This window comes from Saccopteryx bilineata, chromosome 10, assembly GCF_036850765.1.
Source record: "Saccopteryx bilineata isolate mSacBil1 chromosome 10, mSacBil1_pri_phased_curated, whole genome shotgun sequence".
In the NCBI taxonomy this organism is placed as follows: domain Eukaryota; kingdom Metazoa; phylum Chordata; class Mammalia; order Chiroptera; family Emballonuridae; genus Saccopteryx; species Saccopteryx bilineata.
This window is the reverse complement of record NC_089499.1, coordinates 74289082-74306344: the sequence shown is the minus strand read 5'-3', so window position 1 is coordinate 74306344 and position 17263 is coordinate 74289082. Positions and strand designations below refer to the sequence as shown.

At 40.7% G+C, this 17263-nt stretch overlaps 1 protein-coding gene across 1 annotated transcript in view; it reads right to left on the bottom strand.

The window, feature by feature from the left end:
• ADAMTS9 (ADAM metallopeptidase with thrombospondin type 1 motif 9) overlaps nt 1-17263 on the bottom strand; it is a 175809-nt gene that overhangs the window by 81431 nt on the left and 77115 nt on the right. Inside the window, exons 20-26 of the mRNA XM_066244506.1 lie at nt 13225-13435; nt 12548-12712; nt 10665-10829; nt 8315-8434; nt 5729-5833; nt 5426-5593; nt 3486-3755 (exon numbers count right to left, since the gene is read on the bottom strand). Coding sequence (XP_066100603.1) covers nt 3486-3755; nt 5426-5593; nt 5729-5833; nt 8315-8434; nt 10665-10829; nt 12548-12712; nt 13225-13435 — 1204 coding nt within the window. The remainder of the gene's footprint in view (nt 1-3485; nt 3756-5425; nt 5594-5728; nt 5834-8314; nt 8435-10664; nt 10830-12547; nt 12713-13224; nt 13436-17263) is intronic.

Here is a 17263-nt window from a genome sequence, read left to right as displayed (position 1 = left end):
GATATATATTTTGTTTTGGCCCTTGACTTTTCCCCTTCACAATAAAATCTTGTATTATTCTTTTATTTTATCTCTTGCAAGTGTTATAGCTCAACAAAATGGTGAACTCCTTGAAGGAGGGCTCAGTGTCATAACTCATGTCCCTGTTAACTCCCAGGTACTAGATAAAAATGTTAACTGACAAAAATGTTTACAGCACTGGTCACAGGATTGCCTGGTCCCATTAGTTTCCGGAAGCAGTAGCTCTATAAACCACATGCTCCCCTCTCTTCAATATGGTTGACTGGAGCAAGGATGGCTACCTGATTCAAGGCCAACTAATCCACAGCTTCCCAGTGACCAATCAGACGCTTCCTCCTCAGAGCTGACCAAAGAGATGAACATGGTGCTCAGCTAGGGCCAAGCAAGTGCACTGCACAGCCCTAAAAGGGTACTGCACAGTTCCAAACCAGGTTCGGATGGGTCTTTATCCTCTCGTACACAGGTGAAGTGGTGTACCTGATCTTTATCCAGGTCCAATTTTGCCTTTTTTTGATTAACAGGGATTCTTAGGTCAATGCTTATGTTGCAGAATTTCACCCTGCATAGCTTTTGTTAACAATTTTCCTATTCTCTTTGGGTGACTTATTTTTCTAGGTAGACATTTCTTTGAACAAATCTTACAACTATCATCCCCACTGGACAAAACAAGGGGAAATGGCCTTTAGAGAAGCAAGAGGTAATGACATCTTTTTCTTACCAGCCTCATATACTTCTCTTGCATTTGGCAGTCCAATTCTCCTATAAAGAACCATCCCACCCCCAATATTGCTGCCACCTTGGTGGGACTGTCTATTAAGATACTCTGCCTTTCCCTGGTCAAGGCATGAGCAACTGAAATAAGATGAACCAATCAGACTTTCCTAGGAATTTGAATCTTGAGTAGAGTAACTTAAGGGTGGTTCAGAGGTGAAAGGGATTCATTAAGAAAACTCCTCAAAGTTGCCCTGGCCGGTTGGCTCAGTGATAGATCATCTGCCTGGCGTGCAAGGGGTCCTGGATTCAATTCCCGGCCAGGGCATACAGGAGAAGCGCCCATCTGCTTCTCCACCCCTCCCCCTCTCCCTCCTCTCTGTCTCTCTCTTCCCCTCCCGCAGCCAAGGCTCCATTGGAGCAAAGATGGCCCGGGCGCTGGGGATGGCTCCTTGGCCTATGCCCCAGGCGCTAGAGTGGCTGTGGTCGCGGCAGAGCGACGCCCCAGAGAGGCAGAGCATCGCCCCCTGGTGGGCAGAGCGTCGCCCCCTGGTGGGCGTGCCCGGTGGATCCCGGTCGGAAGCATGTGGGAGTCTGTCTGACTGTCTCTCCCCATTTCCAGCTTTGGAAAAATACAATTACTCTTTAATTACTGCTCAATCTAGATCAGGATTTGGTAAACCACAGCCTGGGGGAAAAATCTGGCCCACCACCTGTTTTTATAAATAAAGTTTTATTGGAACACAGCCATGCCCATTCATTTACTGACTATGCTGGCTTTGTGCTACAGCAGCAGAGAGGGTTAGTTGTGACAGAGACTGTATACTCCACACAGATTAAAATGATTATCATCGGGCCCATTGCAGAAAATATTGCCAAGCCCTGAGCTAGATCCCTGAATATGCTCTGGTCTCTGCCTGTACTGGGGGCTAACTGAACAGTTTTGTTTGTTTTGCTTTCACTTGAAAGAGACAGTGTCTTTTGCTTGCAATCAGAGACCTCCAATTGATAACACACGAAAACCTCATATAAGGTTCAAGTTTATGCAGAAATCAACTGCAAAAGGAGGGTCTTTCTCCAGCACCCAGTGTCGACTTGAGATTCTCATTGTCTAGTGTTTATGATTCTTTGCTGCCTTTTCTGCCACAGGAGGCAGGAAGATCACGTACAGTTTGAGTATCTCCCCATGGCTAGACTGCGCACTTTCCGCACACTACTAGGAGCAGGTCAGGCATCCCAAAGAGAAACCTGAAAAATCACATTGTCCAGCTTCAGCCTCACTTAACTTAGAAAAAAGTCCCCAAACAAAAAAACAGGCACAATAGGGAAAAGAATGGTGTCGCCCATTGCTGTAAAAAGGTTACCTAATCCTCCCTAATTGGGAACTCTGCCCAGGGCAGAATCATTCAGTCTTAAAGGAATGCATCTTTCCTGAATGCAATCTTAAATAAGAACAGCTTTCAAATGTTCTCAAAAAAATTTCTAGCACTATTATTAGAACATACAGAAAAATTGTGGGACACCCAGTGATTACCTCCCTTAGTCACCCTTTGATTTCTCAGAACCAAAGTCTCTCAGAGCCGGACAAAGGAAGACAAAGTGGGAAGCCAGCCAGGAGGAGACGTGAAGGTCCCGGCAACGTGGCCCATGCTCTGGGTGTTCCCGACACTCTGAATGCACAGCGGCTGATCAGAATTCCCAGGGAAGTCAGCCTGATGTACTGAAACAACCATGTGAGAAACAGACAGCCTCCTTTTAGTGCTTTCAGTCCAGAAACAATGAAACAAAATTAGCAGTACTAGAAGGATTGGATAGTAAATAATTAAAAAGAAGACGCGGGGTGGCAGTAAACCCCTAACTCTGCACAGTGACCAGAGCCTGCACTTCCTCACCTTTCCTGCAGTTCCATTAGACATGGCCAGTATTCCACAATGTAATTTTTTGGAAAATTATTTAGTAAAAAAATAAAAAAACATTCAAAAGCATATTTTTTCCTTTGTATATTGAATATTTTTGGGGGTCTTCCTAATTTGAAGGACAATGATAAAGATTATTGCTGACATCTATTAAGGTCTCACTCTGTGGCAGGCAGACTGCCAAGCAATATATGTGCATCATTGCATTTAATTCTTACAACCCAGGAAAGCCAGAGTTATGGCTAACTTTTACAGATGACGAAACTGAGGCTGGGAGAGGAGAGGAGACCTGCCAAAGTCAGCAGGTTTGGTACTTCTCTCCTGAGCACAGATTTTCCCTGACCTCTCATGACCCCTACCTCCACTCAAGGCAATTATTTACTGCCACAAATCACACTGCAAGTGTGCCACTCTGACACTGCATGCATCGGGAAATAGCAAGAGGAAAATGTCATTCATTAAGAGCTCCCTTTCTGGAAAGTTCGTCAGCTCTTTCCATTTCCCTCCAGGTAAGAACTGCCAGGGCTGCTTCCAGGTTCATGCCTCATGGTCTTCACAGTACCTTCCAGGAGGGCACCTGATTATGTCACCCAGTAGTGACATACCCCTTTCTACCCAGTTAAGGTGGCTTACAGGTGCATGCAGACATCTTATGACACCCTCAGGGACAGCAAAAATCCCACTGCAGTTCACCCCAAAACAAGTGAAAATGCATGTCAATCCCTTGTGAGAAAATATGCTCCAAAGATGTTTCTAGTCTGTCCCCTGCCCCGCCTAATGCTGTCTCCAGTGAAAGAGAAGAGGTAGATTAGGAAAAGACCTCAGGTAAATACTCACTGCTCCCCAGGGGCCAGTCCTCCATTGGTTTCCACTGAGCACATGGGTTCGGCTAGGGCTGACGCTCCTGGGGTGATAACCCACATTTTGGAAAGGATGCTGAGCCAGACCACTGTCTGGGGTCCATTGAGGGCATGGTGACATGGAACAGTCCTGGTCAGTTTCGGGGATATAATCTGGGTCACACTCGCTCTGATCAATCACATGGTTACTGTAGTTGACACATACCACTTGCCGGGTCGTCCTGCCTTGCCCACATGTCACGGAACACTATATTTAATGTTCAGAAAGAGAAAGGGTTATTTAGCAGTCATAAATTCATGAAAGTGCATTTTTGTAAATTGCCCATTACCCACCAGTTGATAAGGTAGAAAACCTTGGTGTTATCCTTGATTCCTCCGTTTTCTTCCCATCCCATAGCAATTTCACCAAGAAATCGTGTCAGCTCAGTATTCAAAAATATACCTCAGCCCCTTCTCACCACCTCCATCATCAGCTCTCTGGTCTAGCACCATCCCTTGACAGGACTAGTATAATGGCCTTTCATCTGAGCACCTGCTTATAACCTTGCATCCCACCTCCCACTAAGTCTGCTATCTACATGTCACAAACCATGATCCTTGCAAAAATAAGTCAGATCATGTCATTCCCTCAGGTGACTCCCCAATTATTCAATGTCCAAAGTCCTTACTTGAACTGGTAGACCCTTCATGATATGGTCTCTGGCTATCTCTGTATTCACCTCTTATCACTCTCCACTCACTTAATTCCAGCCACACTGGCCTTTTCCTTAGCTTGCCAAGAACACCCTCATCTAAGGTGTGGGAAGCTGCTGTACCTTCTGTTGTGCCAGTGAATACCCACATGGCTCACTCCTTCACTCCACTTCAGTCCTGCTTAATCAATGCCAGCTCCTTCCCGACCACCCTGACTGAAAGCTCATCCCATCTCTCTCAGTGCCATTACTCTATTGGATTTTTCTCTAGTACTTACCAGTATCTGTTGCTATATCACTTATCTATTTTTTTATATTCTCAGTGACTGGGAACTCCATGGGAAATATTTCCAGAAAGGCAAGGACTTCATTATTTGTTGCTCACTGCTCTTGGTACAGTGTGAGCTTTAACAAATACCTGGTAAGCACATGTACCTAACATATGTATGTGTGTATTTATTTATGTAAGTTCAGATCAAGTAGAGAATGAGATTATCTACTATTTATTGAGCTTCTATTTGTGCTAAATATTTAATATATAATCTCAATCCTCACAATAACCTTGAAGGTACTTCTTGGTCGCCTTTGAATAGCAGAGGAAACTAAAGCTCAAAGACTTTAACCAGACAGTTCAAAGTCATGAAGCCAGTAAAGGTCAAGGTCTGGATGTTTATACAGCTCTCTTTGAACCTACCTCTCAAATTTTATATATATGTTACATCTACTGACATATTAGTCTCCCTTCTCCTTATGATGCTTATGACCTCTCTTAAGCTTTATATTTCCTGGACTCTGTAATTTTGGCAAAGCAGAAAGCAAGAGCTGCCTGAGACAGGTTTTTCTACTTTTATAAAATCTCTCAGATGTTGCTTGGTGTATACAGTAGCTGGGTCCACAGCACTGCATGTGGATTCTCACTGCTTACTCTTCAAAGGTAAGAGCCCCTGGATTCCAAGAGACCACAGGATGCAGAAGGTACCCAGACTCAAGGTGAAAGCTGTCTTCTTACTACTCCCTTCATCTTTGCCACTTCTGGTACCTTATACATTTCTTGTATATCTGGCTAAGATTTATACCAGCTGCACATATATGAAGCACAACAATTTAAATCACAGTCTAAAATTCAATGCTAAAATATTACCCATTGACATCTGAGACCTGCTACTATTCATCCCCCTTACTGTGTCCCAATCCTGTCTCAATTCCAAGGAATTCACTTGCTTACAGGGCTCCAGTCCAAAACCTTCCACTGGCCACAAGGAGTCACAGAACATTCCTCCTCTGCCACTGGTCTAGGCAGGGCTGTGCAGGCATTCTCATCAGCCACGGAGCTGTCCTCATCCCGGCAGCTGACGTATCTCATCCGGGTACCTTTTCCACAAGTGGCTGAGCACTGGGTGTTGGAGTAAAATAATGTAGAGATGTTATTTGAGTTGGTTGCTAACTGGACAGTAATCTACTTTCTATGGCCATGTCAGAGAGCATTTTCCTCCCCTTCTACCCTTCAACTTCCCATTCTATTTCTTACTGGAGTCCAAGACCCAAATCGCCACTGGGTTCTAGGTGCACTGTGTATATTTCTCCTGGCTTCTGGGGCAGCTGGGAGAGGGTGACAAGTTGGTAATTCACAGTCCTAGATGTGAGAAGAGGAAGAGGGAAGCCAGTTACCTTTATGTTAATACATATATTCATGGTCATGGCATATAAAATATAAGAACTGAAAATCCTAAGACCTCAGACTTGTGTATGATTTTGGGCAAGTAACATGGTATCTCTCAGCCCCAATTTCTTTAACTGTAAATGGAATATAATCTGAGTCACTGTGGGCACGTTGATACAGGATAGGGGTCTACTTAATAATCTGTAATACCATATTTATTTATCTCTTACATGGAAAGAGAAAAGATATTATAATAAAATGGCAGATGAATTGGGAAAGAGCAGAATATACTTTAAAATTTTTCTAGTGTGAATTCTTTAAAATTTTGAAGGCCAAACTCTGTTCTCAAATTTTAGTTTCCTAATCAGACACTGTTGATAATAAACTTGCTTTCCAAGCTTACTTAAAGAAAACTTCTAAGGCCCTGAAGGTCAAATCTAGATATAACAGGTACAGTCAACATCTTGATGCTTAAATTTATATAATACCCCTCAATCACACTAAGAGAAAAATCTCTACAATGAATGAAGCATCTATGTGTATATAATATTCCCAGATTTACAAATGGGAAAACAAAAATAACCACCTGCCCCCAATCATTCCCAGCCTCAGTGGTTAGCAAATATTCCTTGGTTAAAGACATGTTTATAAACACCTGAGAAATACTGGGTATGGCATAGAGTGCCAGACAAAAGATGCATTCTCAACTTTAGGGATCTTACACACTGAATGGGACATTCTGGTATCTGGCTCCAGATCTCACCTATTCCTCTATGCATGGTCCAAAGAAAGCCACAGGGATCTTTCCATAAAGGGAAGAAGTAATTCATATGCTGCAACTCTGGAGCTGCCCTCTACTCCAAGAGACATCACAGAACAGTTTAGAAAGCAATTATGTTTTGAATCTTTAAGGGAGTTGCTAAATCCTTACCTTGTGACTGCTCAAACATAATAGTTAACATTTCCCAGGCATGTATGATATAGTGGTTTGGAATATTTCAATAAAGTAATAAAAATAAAGATGACACAACTCACAAGTCATTACTTGGTTAACCAATCAGCAATGACACCATGGAAAAGAGTGCCATGTTCATTTACTTTCTTGACACGCTTTACCCATAAACAACACATGCTGACATGCAGCAGACTACGGGGTGCTCAGAACAGAGGCAGTGCATCACTAGATGGAGCCTCAGCGCATAAGCTCTCGGCATAGTCTGGTTCCAGTCATGTCTTCAGCAACTAGCAAAGCTAATGTGTAAACGCAAGTCTCCTCTTTACATAAGCAATGCTGAAATTACGGCCCAAGTGGGACGCTGGTCAGTGAAGATCAACATGCTTGCTTGAGAAAGAAGGTGAGCATATATTCGTGTGTACAGATATGTACACACACACACACAGGTTTATACATGTACATACATGCTTATAAATTTCACTGATATAAAGAATGCATATCACACAATTTAAAAATAACAATGAAATATATAATCCTTAATTTAAAATTCCATATAGCCAATTAATTCTCACAGAATAGTCTTGTTGATTTTTGATGAACTCTTGAATCTGTTGACATATTATGGTTGTAACTACTGGACAAGTGTAGTTCTGACCTAAATGTTAGTTGATGTTTTCTTTACTTTTAAGAGTAAGGTAAAAGTGACATGATGAAGATGCATGTTGATAACTTGACTCATTCACACCAGTGATATGAATGATTTCTTTACTGAACCAGATAATGATTTTCAAAAACTGGAAAAATATTACCTTAATTTTTGTTCTATTCACAATGGAAAAACTATAGACACCAGACTCTTTTGAGTTTAATTTACACTATTAACAGTTTCTCCATCACCATCTGACATCTAAATAATCAAAAAAAATATAAATACAATAAACCCTGAAATATAGAGCATTTGCTGATCTCTGTGCTATAAACACTCTTACGACAGCCAATTTCAAGCTACCAACCTGATGTAAAGTTGGGAAGAGATGTGCAGTAGCTCACCATTATATAGTATTGTATTTCTATCACACAGACCCACACATAAATCACCTCAAGGGTACAGATCATAGTAAAATATAGGGCCAAGCCAGCACCAGCAAAGTGCTGTCTGAACATATGTGACACTGTTTGCTGAATGCTACATTGAAATTATTTAAAAAAGAAAAACATACAAGTTCAAGAAAACAAGACTAAACCATGTCAAGTGCCATCCAAGAAGAATCAAAATCAAACCTATATACATTTCAAATGACCAGAGAAAAACAAAACTGGGACATTAAACTATTAGATTCAAAATGTAACAGATAAGTAAATCTAGAACAATTTAATCAATGGTTTTTCTCTACCTGCATAATTACCTATGAAAATACTTCAATTTTGACTGAATCACTGGGAAATTTTGGCATCTCCATACCCAAAACCAACAACTCAGTTGAACAAAGGAGACTTACCTGGGTATCCGTTGGTCTAGCTGCTGCATTGCAGATACTGTCATCTACCACTGACATGTAAGTTCCCATGATGCATTTCACTGCTCTTAGCTGGTATCCCTGTCCACAAGTGACACTGCACTAGGGGAAAGAAAAAAAAATAAAAGTTATACAATTCAACAACACTTCTCTTTCCTTTACTTTCTTCATAACATTCTACAAGAGAAAAGTATTTTCATCATTGTAGCCCAGAAGGTAGGCACCCAAAGAAATTAGGTAAAAGTAGGTAATCTTGCTCTGCACAAATTACACTGATTATCACTATAGCACTTGAAATTATTTCTATCTCTATTGGAATTACATTTGTAGGTGTTCGGTTCCTTAACTGTGATTTCATGGAGGGAAGAAAGTACAGTTTAATCATCTCTACATCTTTCACACTATAGTTACCAGAATGATGTGGCTGAAGTAGGTACTTTAAATAGAGTTCTGTGATTTTATCTGTCTGGGAATGAACTGGCAATATCTCCTAGGTATGTCTGTCTAGACCATGTTAGGCTATAAAAAAAGTCTCAAAATATTTTAAAAAATTGAACCCCACAAAGTATCTTATCAGACTACAATAAAAAGCAGTAACAGAAGAAAAACTAGACAATTCAAAAATATGTGAAAATTAAACTATGCAGTCATAAACAACCAATGGTTTGGAGAAGAAATCATAAAAGAAAATAGAAAATACTTTGAGATACATGAAACAAAAGCAAAACACAAAATTTACATTTCAATAAGGATCAAGATGCAGCAAAAGCAGTGCTCAGAGGACAATTTATATCTGTAAACACCTACATTACCAAAGCTCTCAAATCAATAATCTAACTTTATATCTTAAGGAACTGAAAAAAAGATGAACAAATTATACCCAAAACTAGCAGAAAAAAAGAATAAAAAGTAGAATAGAGATAAATAGAGAATAGAAAAACAGCAGAATCAACTAAACTAGAAACTGGCAATTTAAAAAGTTCAACAAATTGACAAACCCTTACCTAGGGAAAAAAAAAGAGAAAAAATGCAAATAATTAAAATCAGAAATGAAAGTAGGGACACTGCTTCTGATGACAATAATCAGGATTATGAGGAGTATGTTTGGTTTTCTTCTTTTTGCTAAGTAACATTTTGCAAAAATTTTTCTAATGAACAGGCATTACTCAAACAATATTTAAAATAAAAAGTTTGTTGAACGTGAATTACATGTTCAGGCAAAGGAAGAACAAATCTCTGGCTAGGATTGGCCTGGTGTGTACAGGGGTGAAACAGAGGTCCATCAGTTCTAAAAGATGTTATAGTCAAATCTTACTGGTGACCGTGAGCTGTGCATCTTTCCTCTTACTACTCCTTAAATTTACGCAGATGGAGACAAGAGAAGGCAAGATCAGAAGTGTATGTTGAAGCCGAGTGATTGGGGTGCCGTGCAATGAGGAGGATTCAGAAGAGTGTCAAAGCTGCTGACAGAGTGTCAGGATGGAGCAATAAAGTTGCTCCCTTTATCACAGGCATATTGGAAATGAGGACATCAGCGAGAGAACTGAAGTGGCTGAGGCTGTGACTGACAGAGTGGAGGGAGAGTTGTTCTTCAAGATAATTATGTAAGTCACAGCAGACAGCTGCTTTTCTTTCTTTGAGAACCTGGGGAGCCACTTAAGTAGAACCAGAATGCTTTTTGCTTCTATATTGGGAAAGGACATAATTTCAAAAGTAGTGGCTTCTCTAATGCAAGCCCAAGGGAGACTTTTACTCTGTCCTTTAAGAAGAGGTCTAGTTAAGGCTTAATACCTACACACTATAACTAGGGGACTTGGGAAAGATTCTTGCAAAGTGAAATGATTCTGCAAACTTTGATCTAATTAATGTTTGGAGAGTCTGACTTAGTTATGAGAGGTGAGCTTTGGAAACACGACATTGGGAGCCAAAACATCCTGTCCAAATCCCAGTCCAGACCATCCTGCCAAAGGCGCTGAGGTTGGATTCCATTTCCTGTGACAGACGCACAGGAGTACACTAGAAGATAGCATCAGTCAGACTCCAGGGTTATTTTGGATTGTTCAAATGTTCACGTCTCAATGAGGTTTTAACCCAAGAAGGAAGACATGCACGTGGGTCTATAAAGGGGTTAATCAGCCACAGAAGGGCAAGCAGTGATGCCGGGAAGTGGGGCAAAAAGGTCGCAGCGTTTCTCCTGTTTGACACAGAGCCATAAAGGTACAGTGCAAGTCCCAGACATGGCAGTGAAACTCCTGCCGCCTGGAATGCCCGCTGTAAGCCCTCTCCAGATAAAAGGAAAGAATGCAGTTAAGAACATTATCATTCAAAATACCTGTCCCCAGGGACCCGCCTGCCAGGACGCACATTCTGGCTGCTGACAGGTCTGCATGGAGTCTGGCTTGCTCTCAGGGTCACAGAGTCTCTCGTTTAATTGGTCTTCACCAAACTGACACCAGACCTGACGGTGCTTGTGCCCTTTGCCGCAGGTGACCAAGCACTGTAACAAAAGCACAGCCAGTCAGTCTCAATTCTAAACAGAGTGTTGTGGGTACCAGGTCATTCAGGGGTTAGCAGGAACAGGTATGCTTTTCCCAAATCAATTCCTCTCTCTCATAGCAATCTGTAAAAATATCAAAGCTCATTCCAGTCATTCATTCATTCATCCTTCCATTCTGTATTTCTCCAGGGTCTGGGCCAGTTTTAAGTACAGAGTAAACTTGACACAGTACCATGCTCTGAAACATTAAAGAACAGCACTGATTGTTTTCTATGTAGTATAGGAGTTAAGTATGGAGAATTCGTGATTCAGACCAATGTGGGTTTTAATCTAGAGGTCAAGTCACCTCCCTGTACCTTCGTTTTCTCATCTGTACTATGGGGACAGAGTGCCCACTGCAAAGAATGGTGAAAACTGAATGAAAACAAATCCAAAAGTACCCACCACATGTTCATTTAATAATGTTTCATATAATCATGGCTATTGTCTATGCTTATTATAAAACATTTGAAAAATACAGAATAACATAAAAGAAAAATACATAGTGACCAAAAAAAATGTCACTGCCCAGGGATAGTCATGAACATTGTGCTGTTTTCTGCCCAGTCCACTCATCTACGGAATGCTGGCTCATGCTGAATAAATAATATAGTTTGATATTCCCAGCTTCTACTTATCAAGCATTCTTACAAAAGTTTGTTACTTAATTTTAAATGCTACTTTAGCTAATATTAGCTATCTATTTAAAAATCTGGTACCTTCTTTCATCTTTTTTAAAATACAACTGAAGTTTAAGCTAAGGTTGCTTGTTAACATAGAATGAAAGCACTAGGTTTGTTGTCAATTTGTCTAGGAATCAGACACTGTTAACCACATGCATTGTTACACATCTGCCATTAAAGGGGCACTAATAGTATCCTTTTAAGATTCACATTTTATTTAATACTGAAAGTAAAATAGTCTGTGCATAAGTGGCTATGATAAGGGAATGTATGCTGAAGTGTTAGCAGGAAACACCTCTTTCCCCATAAATAAGGGAATTCCACTTGCTCTCCAGGAGGAAGGTAGAAGTAGTCACCTGCTTGGTCATGTTAATCAGGAGGGCTAACATGAGCATAAAAGCAAGAAAGAGGCTCCACCTTCTTTGTTTCACTATCCTGGGGTTGCCTGTGCTCAATAATGGAGGCTTAGCCTTGGTATTTCATCAGGTAAGGGATGAGAAAGGCATAAATCTGGAATACCTGGCTCAGTCCTTCTTCTTCCTATGTTTCCACTAGCAAAGGATGGCGACATCAGACCGGTCCCTCACTGGGGCCTAATTCTCGGCTTTTAAAGATGAGGAAGCTTTTAATCATGAGGAAGCTCATGATTTACTTTAGATCCTAGCCAGGGCCGCTTTATAATTCCTCAAGCCTTGAGTCCCTCCACAGTCAGTTAGGGCTCAAAGAGGAGAGGAGGTAAGGAGCTGGAACTTCAAAATCACCAACAAAAGCTGTTGTGGTGGGTGATCTAGCTAAACCCACTGTGCCTCTGAAGTTGCCAGTGGGCTGGTCACATCTAATATAACAGTGATGGAGTGGACAGAGGACTAGAGTTGTTGCTTCCTCAACAGGAAGTGGGAGAAAGATGCAGCAGGTTTAACCTGGAACAGCCCAAGGAAGACTTAGAATTAGAGCATCAGAGTTGACCTATGGGAAATAACAGCCTTCCCATCTCACCTCTGACCAGTCACCCGATTTCCACTGTGGACAGGGAAACTCATTGCACCTCTGAATGGTGACTTTCTCTTGTTGTGTGCATTTGCTATCATCCAGGATATCATTTTGTGTGTTGACACAAATGGCCCTTCTCCTCTGGATTCCACCATCACAACTTTCAGAACACTGAAAAGACAAAAATCTAGATAAAACTGAGTTTCTTGTCAAGCATGCTCAAGATTCTGGCTATGATGGCTTGTCTCTGGCAGGCCTTAAGAAACAACCAACCAACCAACCAACCAAGCATGGCCATTTCTAGTTGTTATTTTGGAACTGTCTGTTCATGTTATCAATTTACTTACCAGGTTTATAGAGAAGTCAATATTAGTAAATGGGCGAAAAAAATGAAACTGGAAATAGCCTATGGGATATGGAAAAAGCAATTGGTTGATTTGGTCTACCACTTCCAATTTTCCATGCCATGGCCATGTCAGACTTTACAAATTAATCATGGTACTCTTTTCTGCAGAATTTAAATGGGGTTAGGCATTATAAATCAATCACGGTACTCCTTAACCATACAACTAAATGAGGCTTCTCAACACAGCCCTAACAAATAAATTAGTTGATTCATCACTCTCAACTAATCAGACTTAGCATTCAAGAAAATGACTCTATTTAAGAGAGAACCAACTTACTTCAGTCCAAGCAGAATATCGCCAGCCCCCTGTGTTACATTCTCCTGAGCATTTTTCCTGATTTTTTGGTTTGGGGTCACTGCTGCAAAAATTGTCATCAACCTTCTCAATCTTCCCATCTAGCCGGCTATATTTGGCACAGTAGATGTCTAATGTGCGGTACCCCAAGCCACACTGGGCACTACATTCACTCCTGCTGGCAACATGCCACCTGTGCATAACAGTTGGGAGAAACCACACATTTTGTTAAAAACATCTCTTATCTATATTTAACCCGTCGAAGAGTTGAATTCACTCCCCACCACCTAACTCAAATACCAGAAAATCCAAAGCCATCATCAGTGACTGAAACCTAATTTTAAACCAACATATCCCTGTATTTTTCATGGCTGTCAATGTGCATGGAAGTCACAGTGTGATAACTAGAGGTTCTTTCTTTGTGGAGATTCTCCTGTGATATAGTCAATCTAAGATTCAAGCAACCAAAAAGACAAAAACAACAACAAAAAACCCCACCAAACTCAACAGAGCAAAAAGCAATTTCATATTTAAAAGGTTTGTGCTGCACAGCATTTCAGTCATCAAGCAGGTTTCTTCTAAGAAAGCACTATTGTTGGAAACTGTCCCTCAGAAACCTCCTCTGTGTGGGCCCGGGCTAGAAAGTGCTCAGTGAACATTCTGTCAATTAATCAAGGAACAGATCATTTGGACTGTAATTGTGAATTTCAAAGGTGCTAAACTGTGTACATTTCTATCTGTGAATAAAAACCTTAAGTTCCTAGAAGACAAGGACCACACTTTACACAATTTGGTTATACAATTTTTTCTTAAATAAAAGAGAATTTTATTTAGAGCAGTTTTAAGTCTACAGTAGAGTTGAGGGAGGCACAGAGATTTCCCATACACCCTCGTTCTCCCGCCCACAAAGCCCCTCTATCACCAGCACCCCCACCAGGACGGCACATTTGTTGTAATGGATGGACTACACTGACACATCGTTATCACCCAAAGTCCATAGTTTATGATACAGTTCACTTTAGGTGTTGTGTATTCTATGGGTTCAGACAACTGTATAATGACATGTATTCATCATTATAATGTCACAGAGAATCTTTTCATTGCCTTAGAAATCTGTGCTCCATCTATTCATTCCTTACTGCTCCACAGTTAACATTTTAAAAATTAGATTTGAACCTACAAATCTTGGTCATATAGACATAGAGTACCTTTACATCTCTAGTATCTTCTAAAGAGCCTTTCTTGGCACACAATAGGATAATAAATTGATTAGTTCTTTTAATGCCCAGGAACATGATCAGTGCTTAAAATAAAAATAAAAAAATGCTTAAAGTTTTTTATATAGAATATTCTAAGTAAATACACTTGAAATATATTATGTTGATTAAATCTAACAATTGAGGCTCTGGCTGGTTGGCTCAGTGGTAGAGCATCGGCCTGGCGTGCAGGAGTCCCAGGTTCGATTCTCAGCCAGAGCACACAGGAGAAGCACCCATCTACTTCTCCACCCCTCCCACTCTCCTTCCTCTGTGCTTCTCTCTTCCCCTCCTGCAGCCAAGGCTCCATTGGAGCAAAGTTGGCCTGGGTGCTGAGGATGCCTCCATGGCCTCCACCTCAGGTGCTAGAATGGCTCCAGTTGCAAGGGAGCAGTGCCCCGGATGGGCATTGCCCCCTAGTGGGCTTGCCAGGTGGATCCCAGTTGGGCACATGTGGGAGTCTGTCTCTTTGCGTCCCTGCTTCTCACTTCAGAAAAATACAAAAAAAAAAATCTAACAATTGAAAAAGATTACTTTCTTTATAACCTTCATTTGGATTCTCTCTTGATTGCTAATTCTGTATTGTTCGAAATTCAGTGGTTTGGCAAACACCAATGCCCTATGAATTCTTCCTTTCACACCTGCCCAGGGTAAAGATTCAGGAGGAAAATAGCTGTGCTGGACACACCCTTATCTTGGAATTCCCCACAAATGCTAAAAAGTAGGTCAAAGTTGACCTACTTTTACATTTGGCATGTAAAGTGGACTACCGAAGTTTTTCCATTCAAGTGACATGATACTATTTGGGGATCTGCTCTGACCGGAACATGTTAAATAAGGGAGTGTAAAAAACAATGCTTTATCTCATCCTGTCAAAGTTTAAACTGGGCGAACCCACACTTCCCTAAGGAAGTGCGGCAAAAATGTGGACCAATTCAGCAGAGGCATCTGGAACTTTCATCTGCCCTTTGATTCTGGGCTACCTGCTCTCTGCCTTCCTCACTGTTTCCTTGTAGAAAGGTTATTTTCCATCCTGGGTGGGGGAGGCAAGAGTCCTGCCCCCACAAGAAAACACCCCACAGCTCAGGCTGGGGAAAGAATAGTAGAGTCTCCCTGATAGTCACACAATCCCTGGAATCTGAGCACAGAACCTGGAAGAGTGTGAAAGGTCACAACATGGCCTCAGGAGAGTTCTCAGAATGCTATCATTTGCTTCCCAATCTCTCTCTAGAAGGCTGTCTCAACTTCAGGGTTCTGAATTCATCCAGTTCATTTCATGTAACAAGTCTATTTTATTTCTGTATTTTAGACAAGCAAAGCAAAGTGTTTGTTAACAAGTGGAGACAGAAAAAAATGTGATGACTCTGTGGGTCTGTGTGCCATTATTAGGGGAGCTACTGTTTGAAGCAGGGTTCTATATTGCAGGAATTCCCAGGGCCTTCAAAATGTTAATCAGCATTTTGAATGTCCACATAGGGGAGGAGATACATACTGGTCCACCATGGATCATCTTGTGGAACTAGAGTTCCACAAACATGCTTTGGCAAAAACTATTTTATAGTTTGACCAATCAGTAACAATCCTCTCTTCAGTCTTTCAGTTTTGCACTTGGCATTAATAAGCAAAAATCACAATCTTACCAACGGTCAGGTTTATAGAAAAAGACAAAACACCTTCTTGAGGCTTGATTTGTGTCTTTGTATATATTTCAGTGAACAACTTTATTTTTCCAACAATCCATAAAAGCCATGAAGATATGACTTTGAATAATGACAAATAAACATAATCTTCTATTTAATTTTAGATATAAGCATGTACCTTTCCAGTTATTAGGTTTTATAAACTAATCCTAAACTCCACTTTTCTTCATTTCATTTTTTTAATTCTTACTCATAAGCTGTCCTTTCTACCAAACATTTTTACCAAAAGACATGGCTATAATTCCTTCACCTTCTTTTCTTGAATTAGAGGTGCTGTTATCATCCAAGCCTGTTCCCTGAGCAGCTGTCCTCCTTTGATCTCAGTAGTCTAAGTATTTCTTTTACAAGGTAAGTATAAAAAAAGTTGACTCTCTCTGGATAGGGGAATTAAGAATAGCACCTTTGACACACCTCCTATATGATGAAATGAAAAGATTCTAAGCCTTGGTTTTCCATAGGTATTGTGAAAAGATTTTTAATAAAAGAGGATCAGTTATGGAGTCAGGAAGACCTAGGTATAAATGCAAGCTCTAACATGTTTTTAGCTATTGACCTGAGGAAGGTCACTTAGCCTCATCAAGCCCAGCTTCCTCTCCTGTGAAAGGGGAAAAAAAGACCCATTCCCAAGGGCTACGAGGACATTTATGAGGCATTTTAGACAGAGGGCACCCACTCAAGAAAAGTAGATATTATTATTATTACTCCTGTTGTTTTATTCTCCAGCCAAGTTCAAGTATCATGTAATGCCACATAAACCAGTAACATAGTGTGACAGATGACATCTTTCATATAATTCTACATTAAGGTCCCATGGATTTGAGGCTACCTTTCAATGCATTTACTGTTTAAAACTTGCTTTAATTTTTATTTTACATCTAAAAGCTTCTGGTGCAGGAGAAACTTTAGAGAACATTGGAGTAGCCAGCATCATTACAAACTATACTGTGGCTTATTTTGGAGTCTGAATGAAGTAAAATATTTTTAGTTTCAGTTCAAACATTACCTCCACCTTAGGTAAACTTAAACAGGGTTCTTAAAGAATCTTCTTCTTGTTTTGAGCATGCT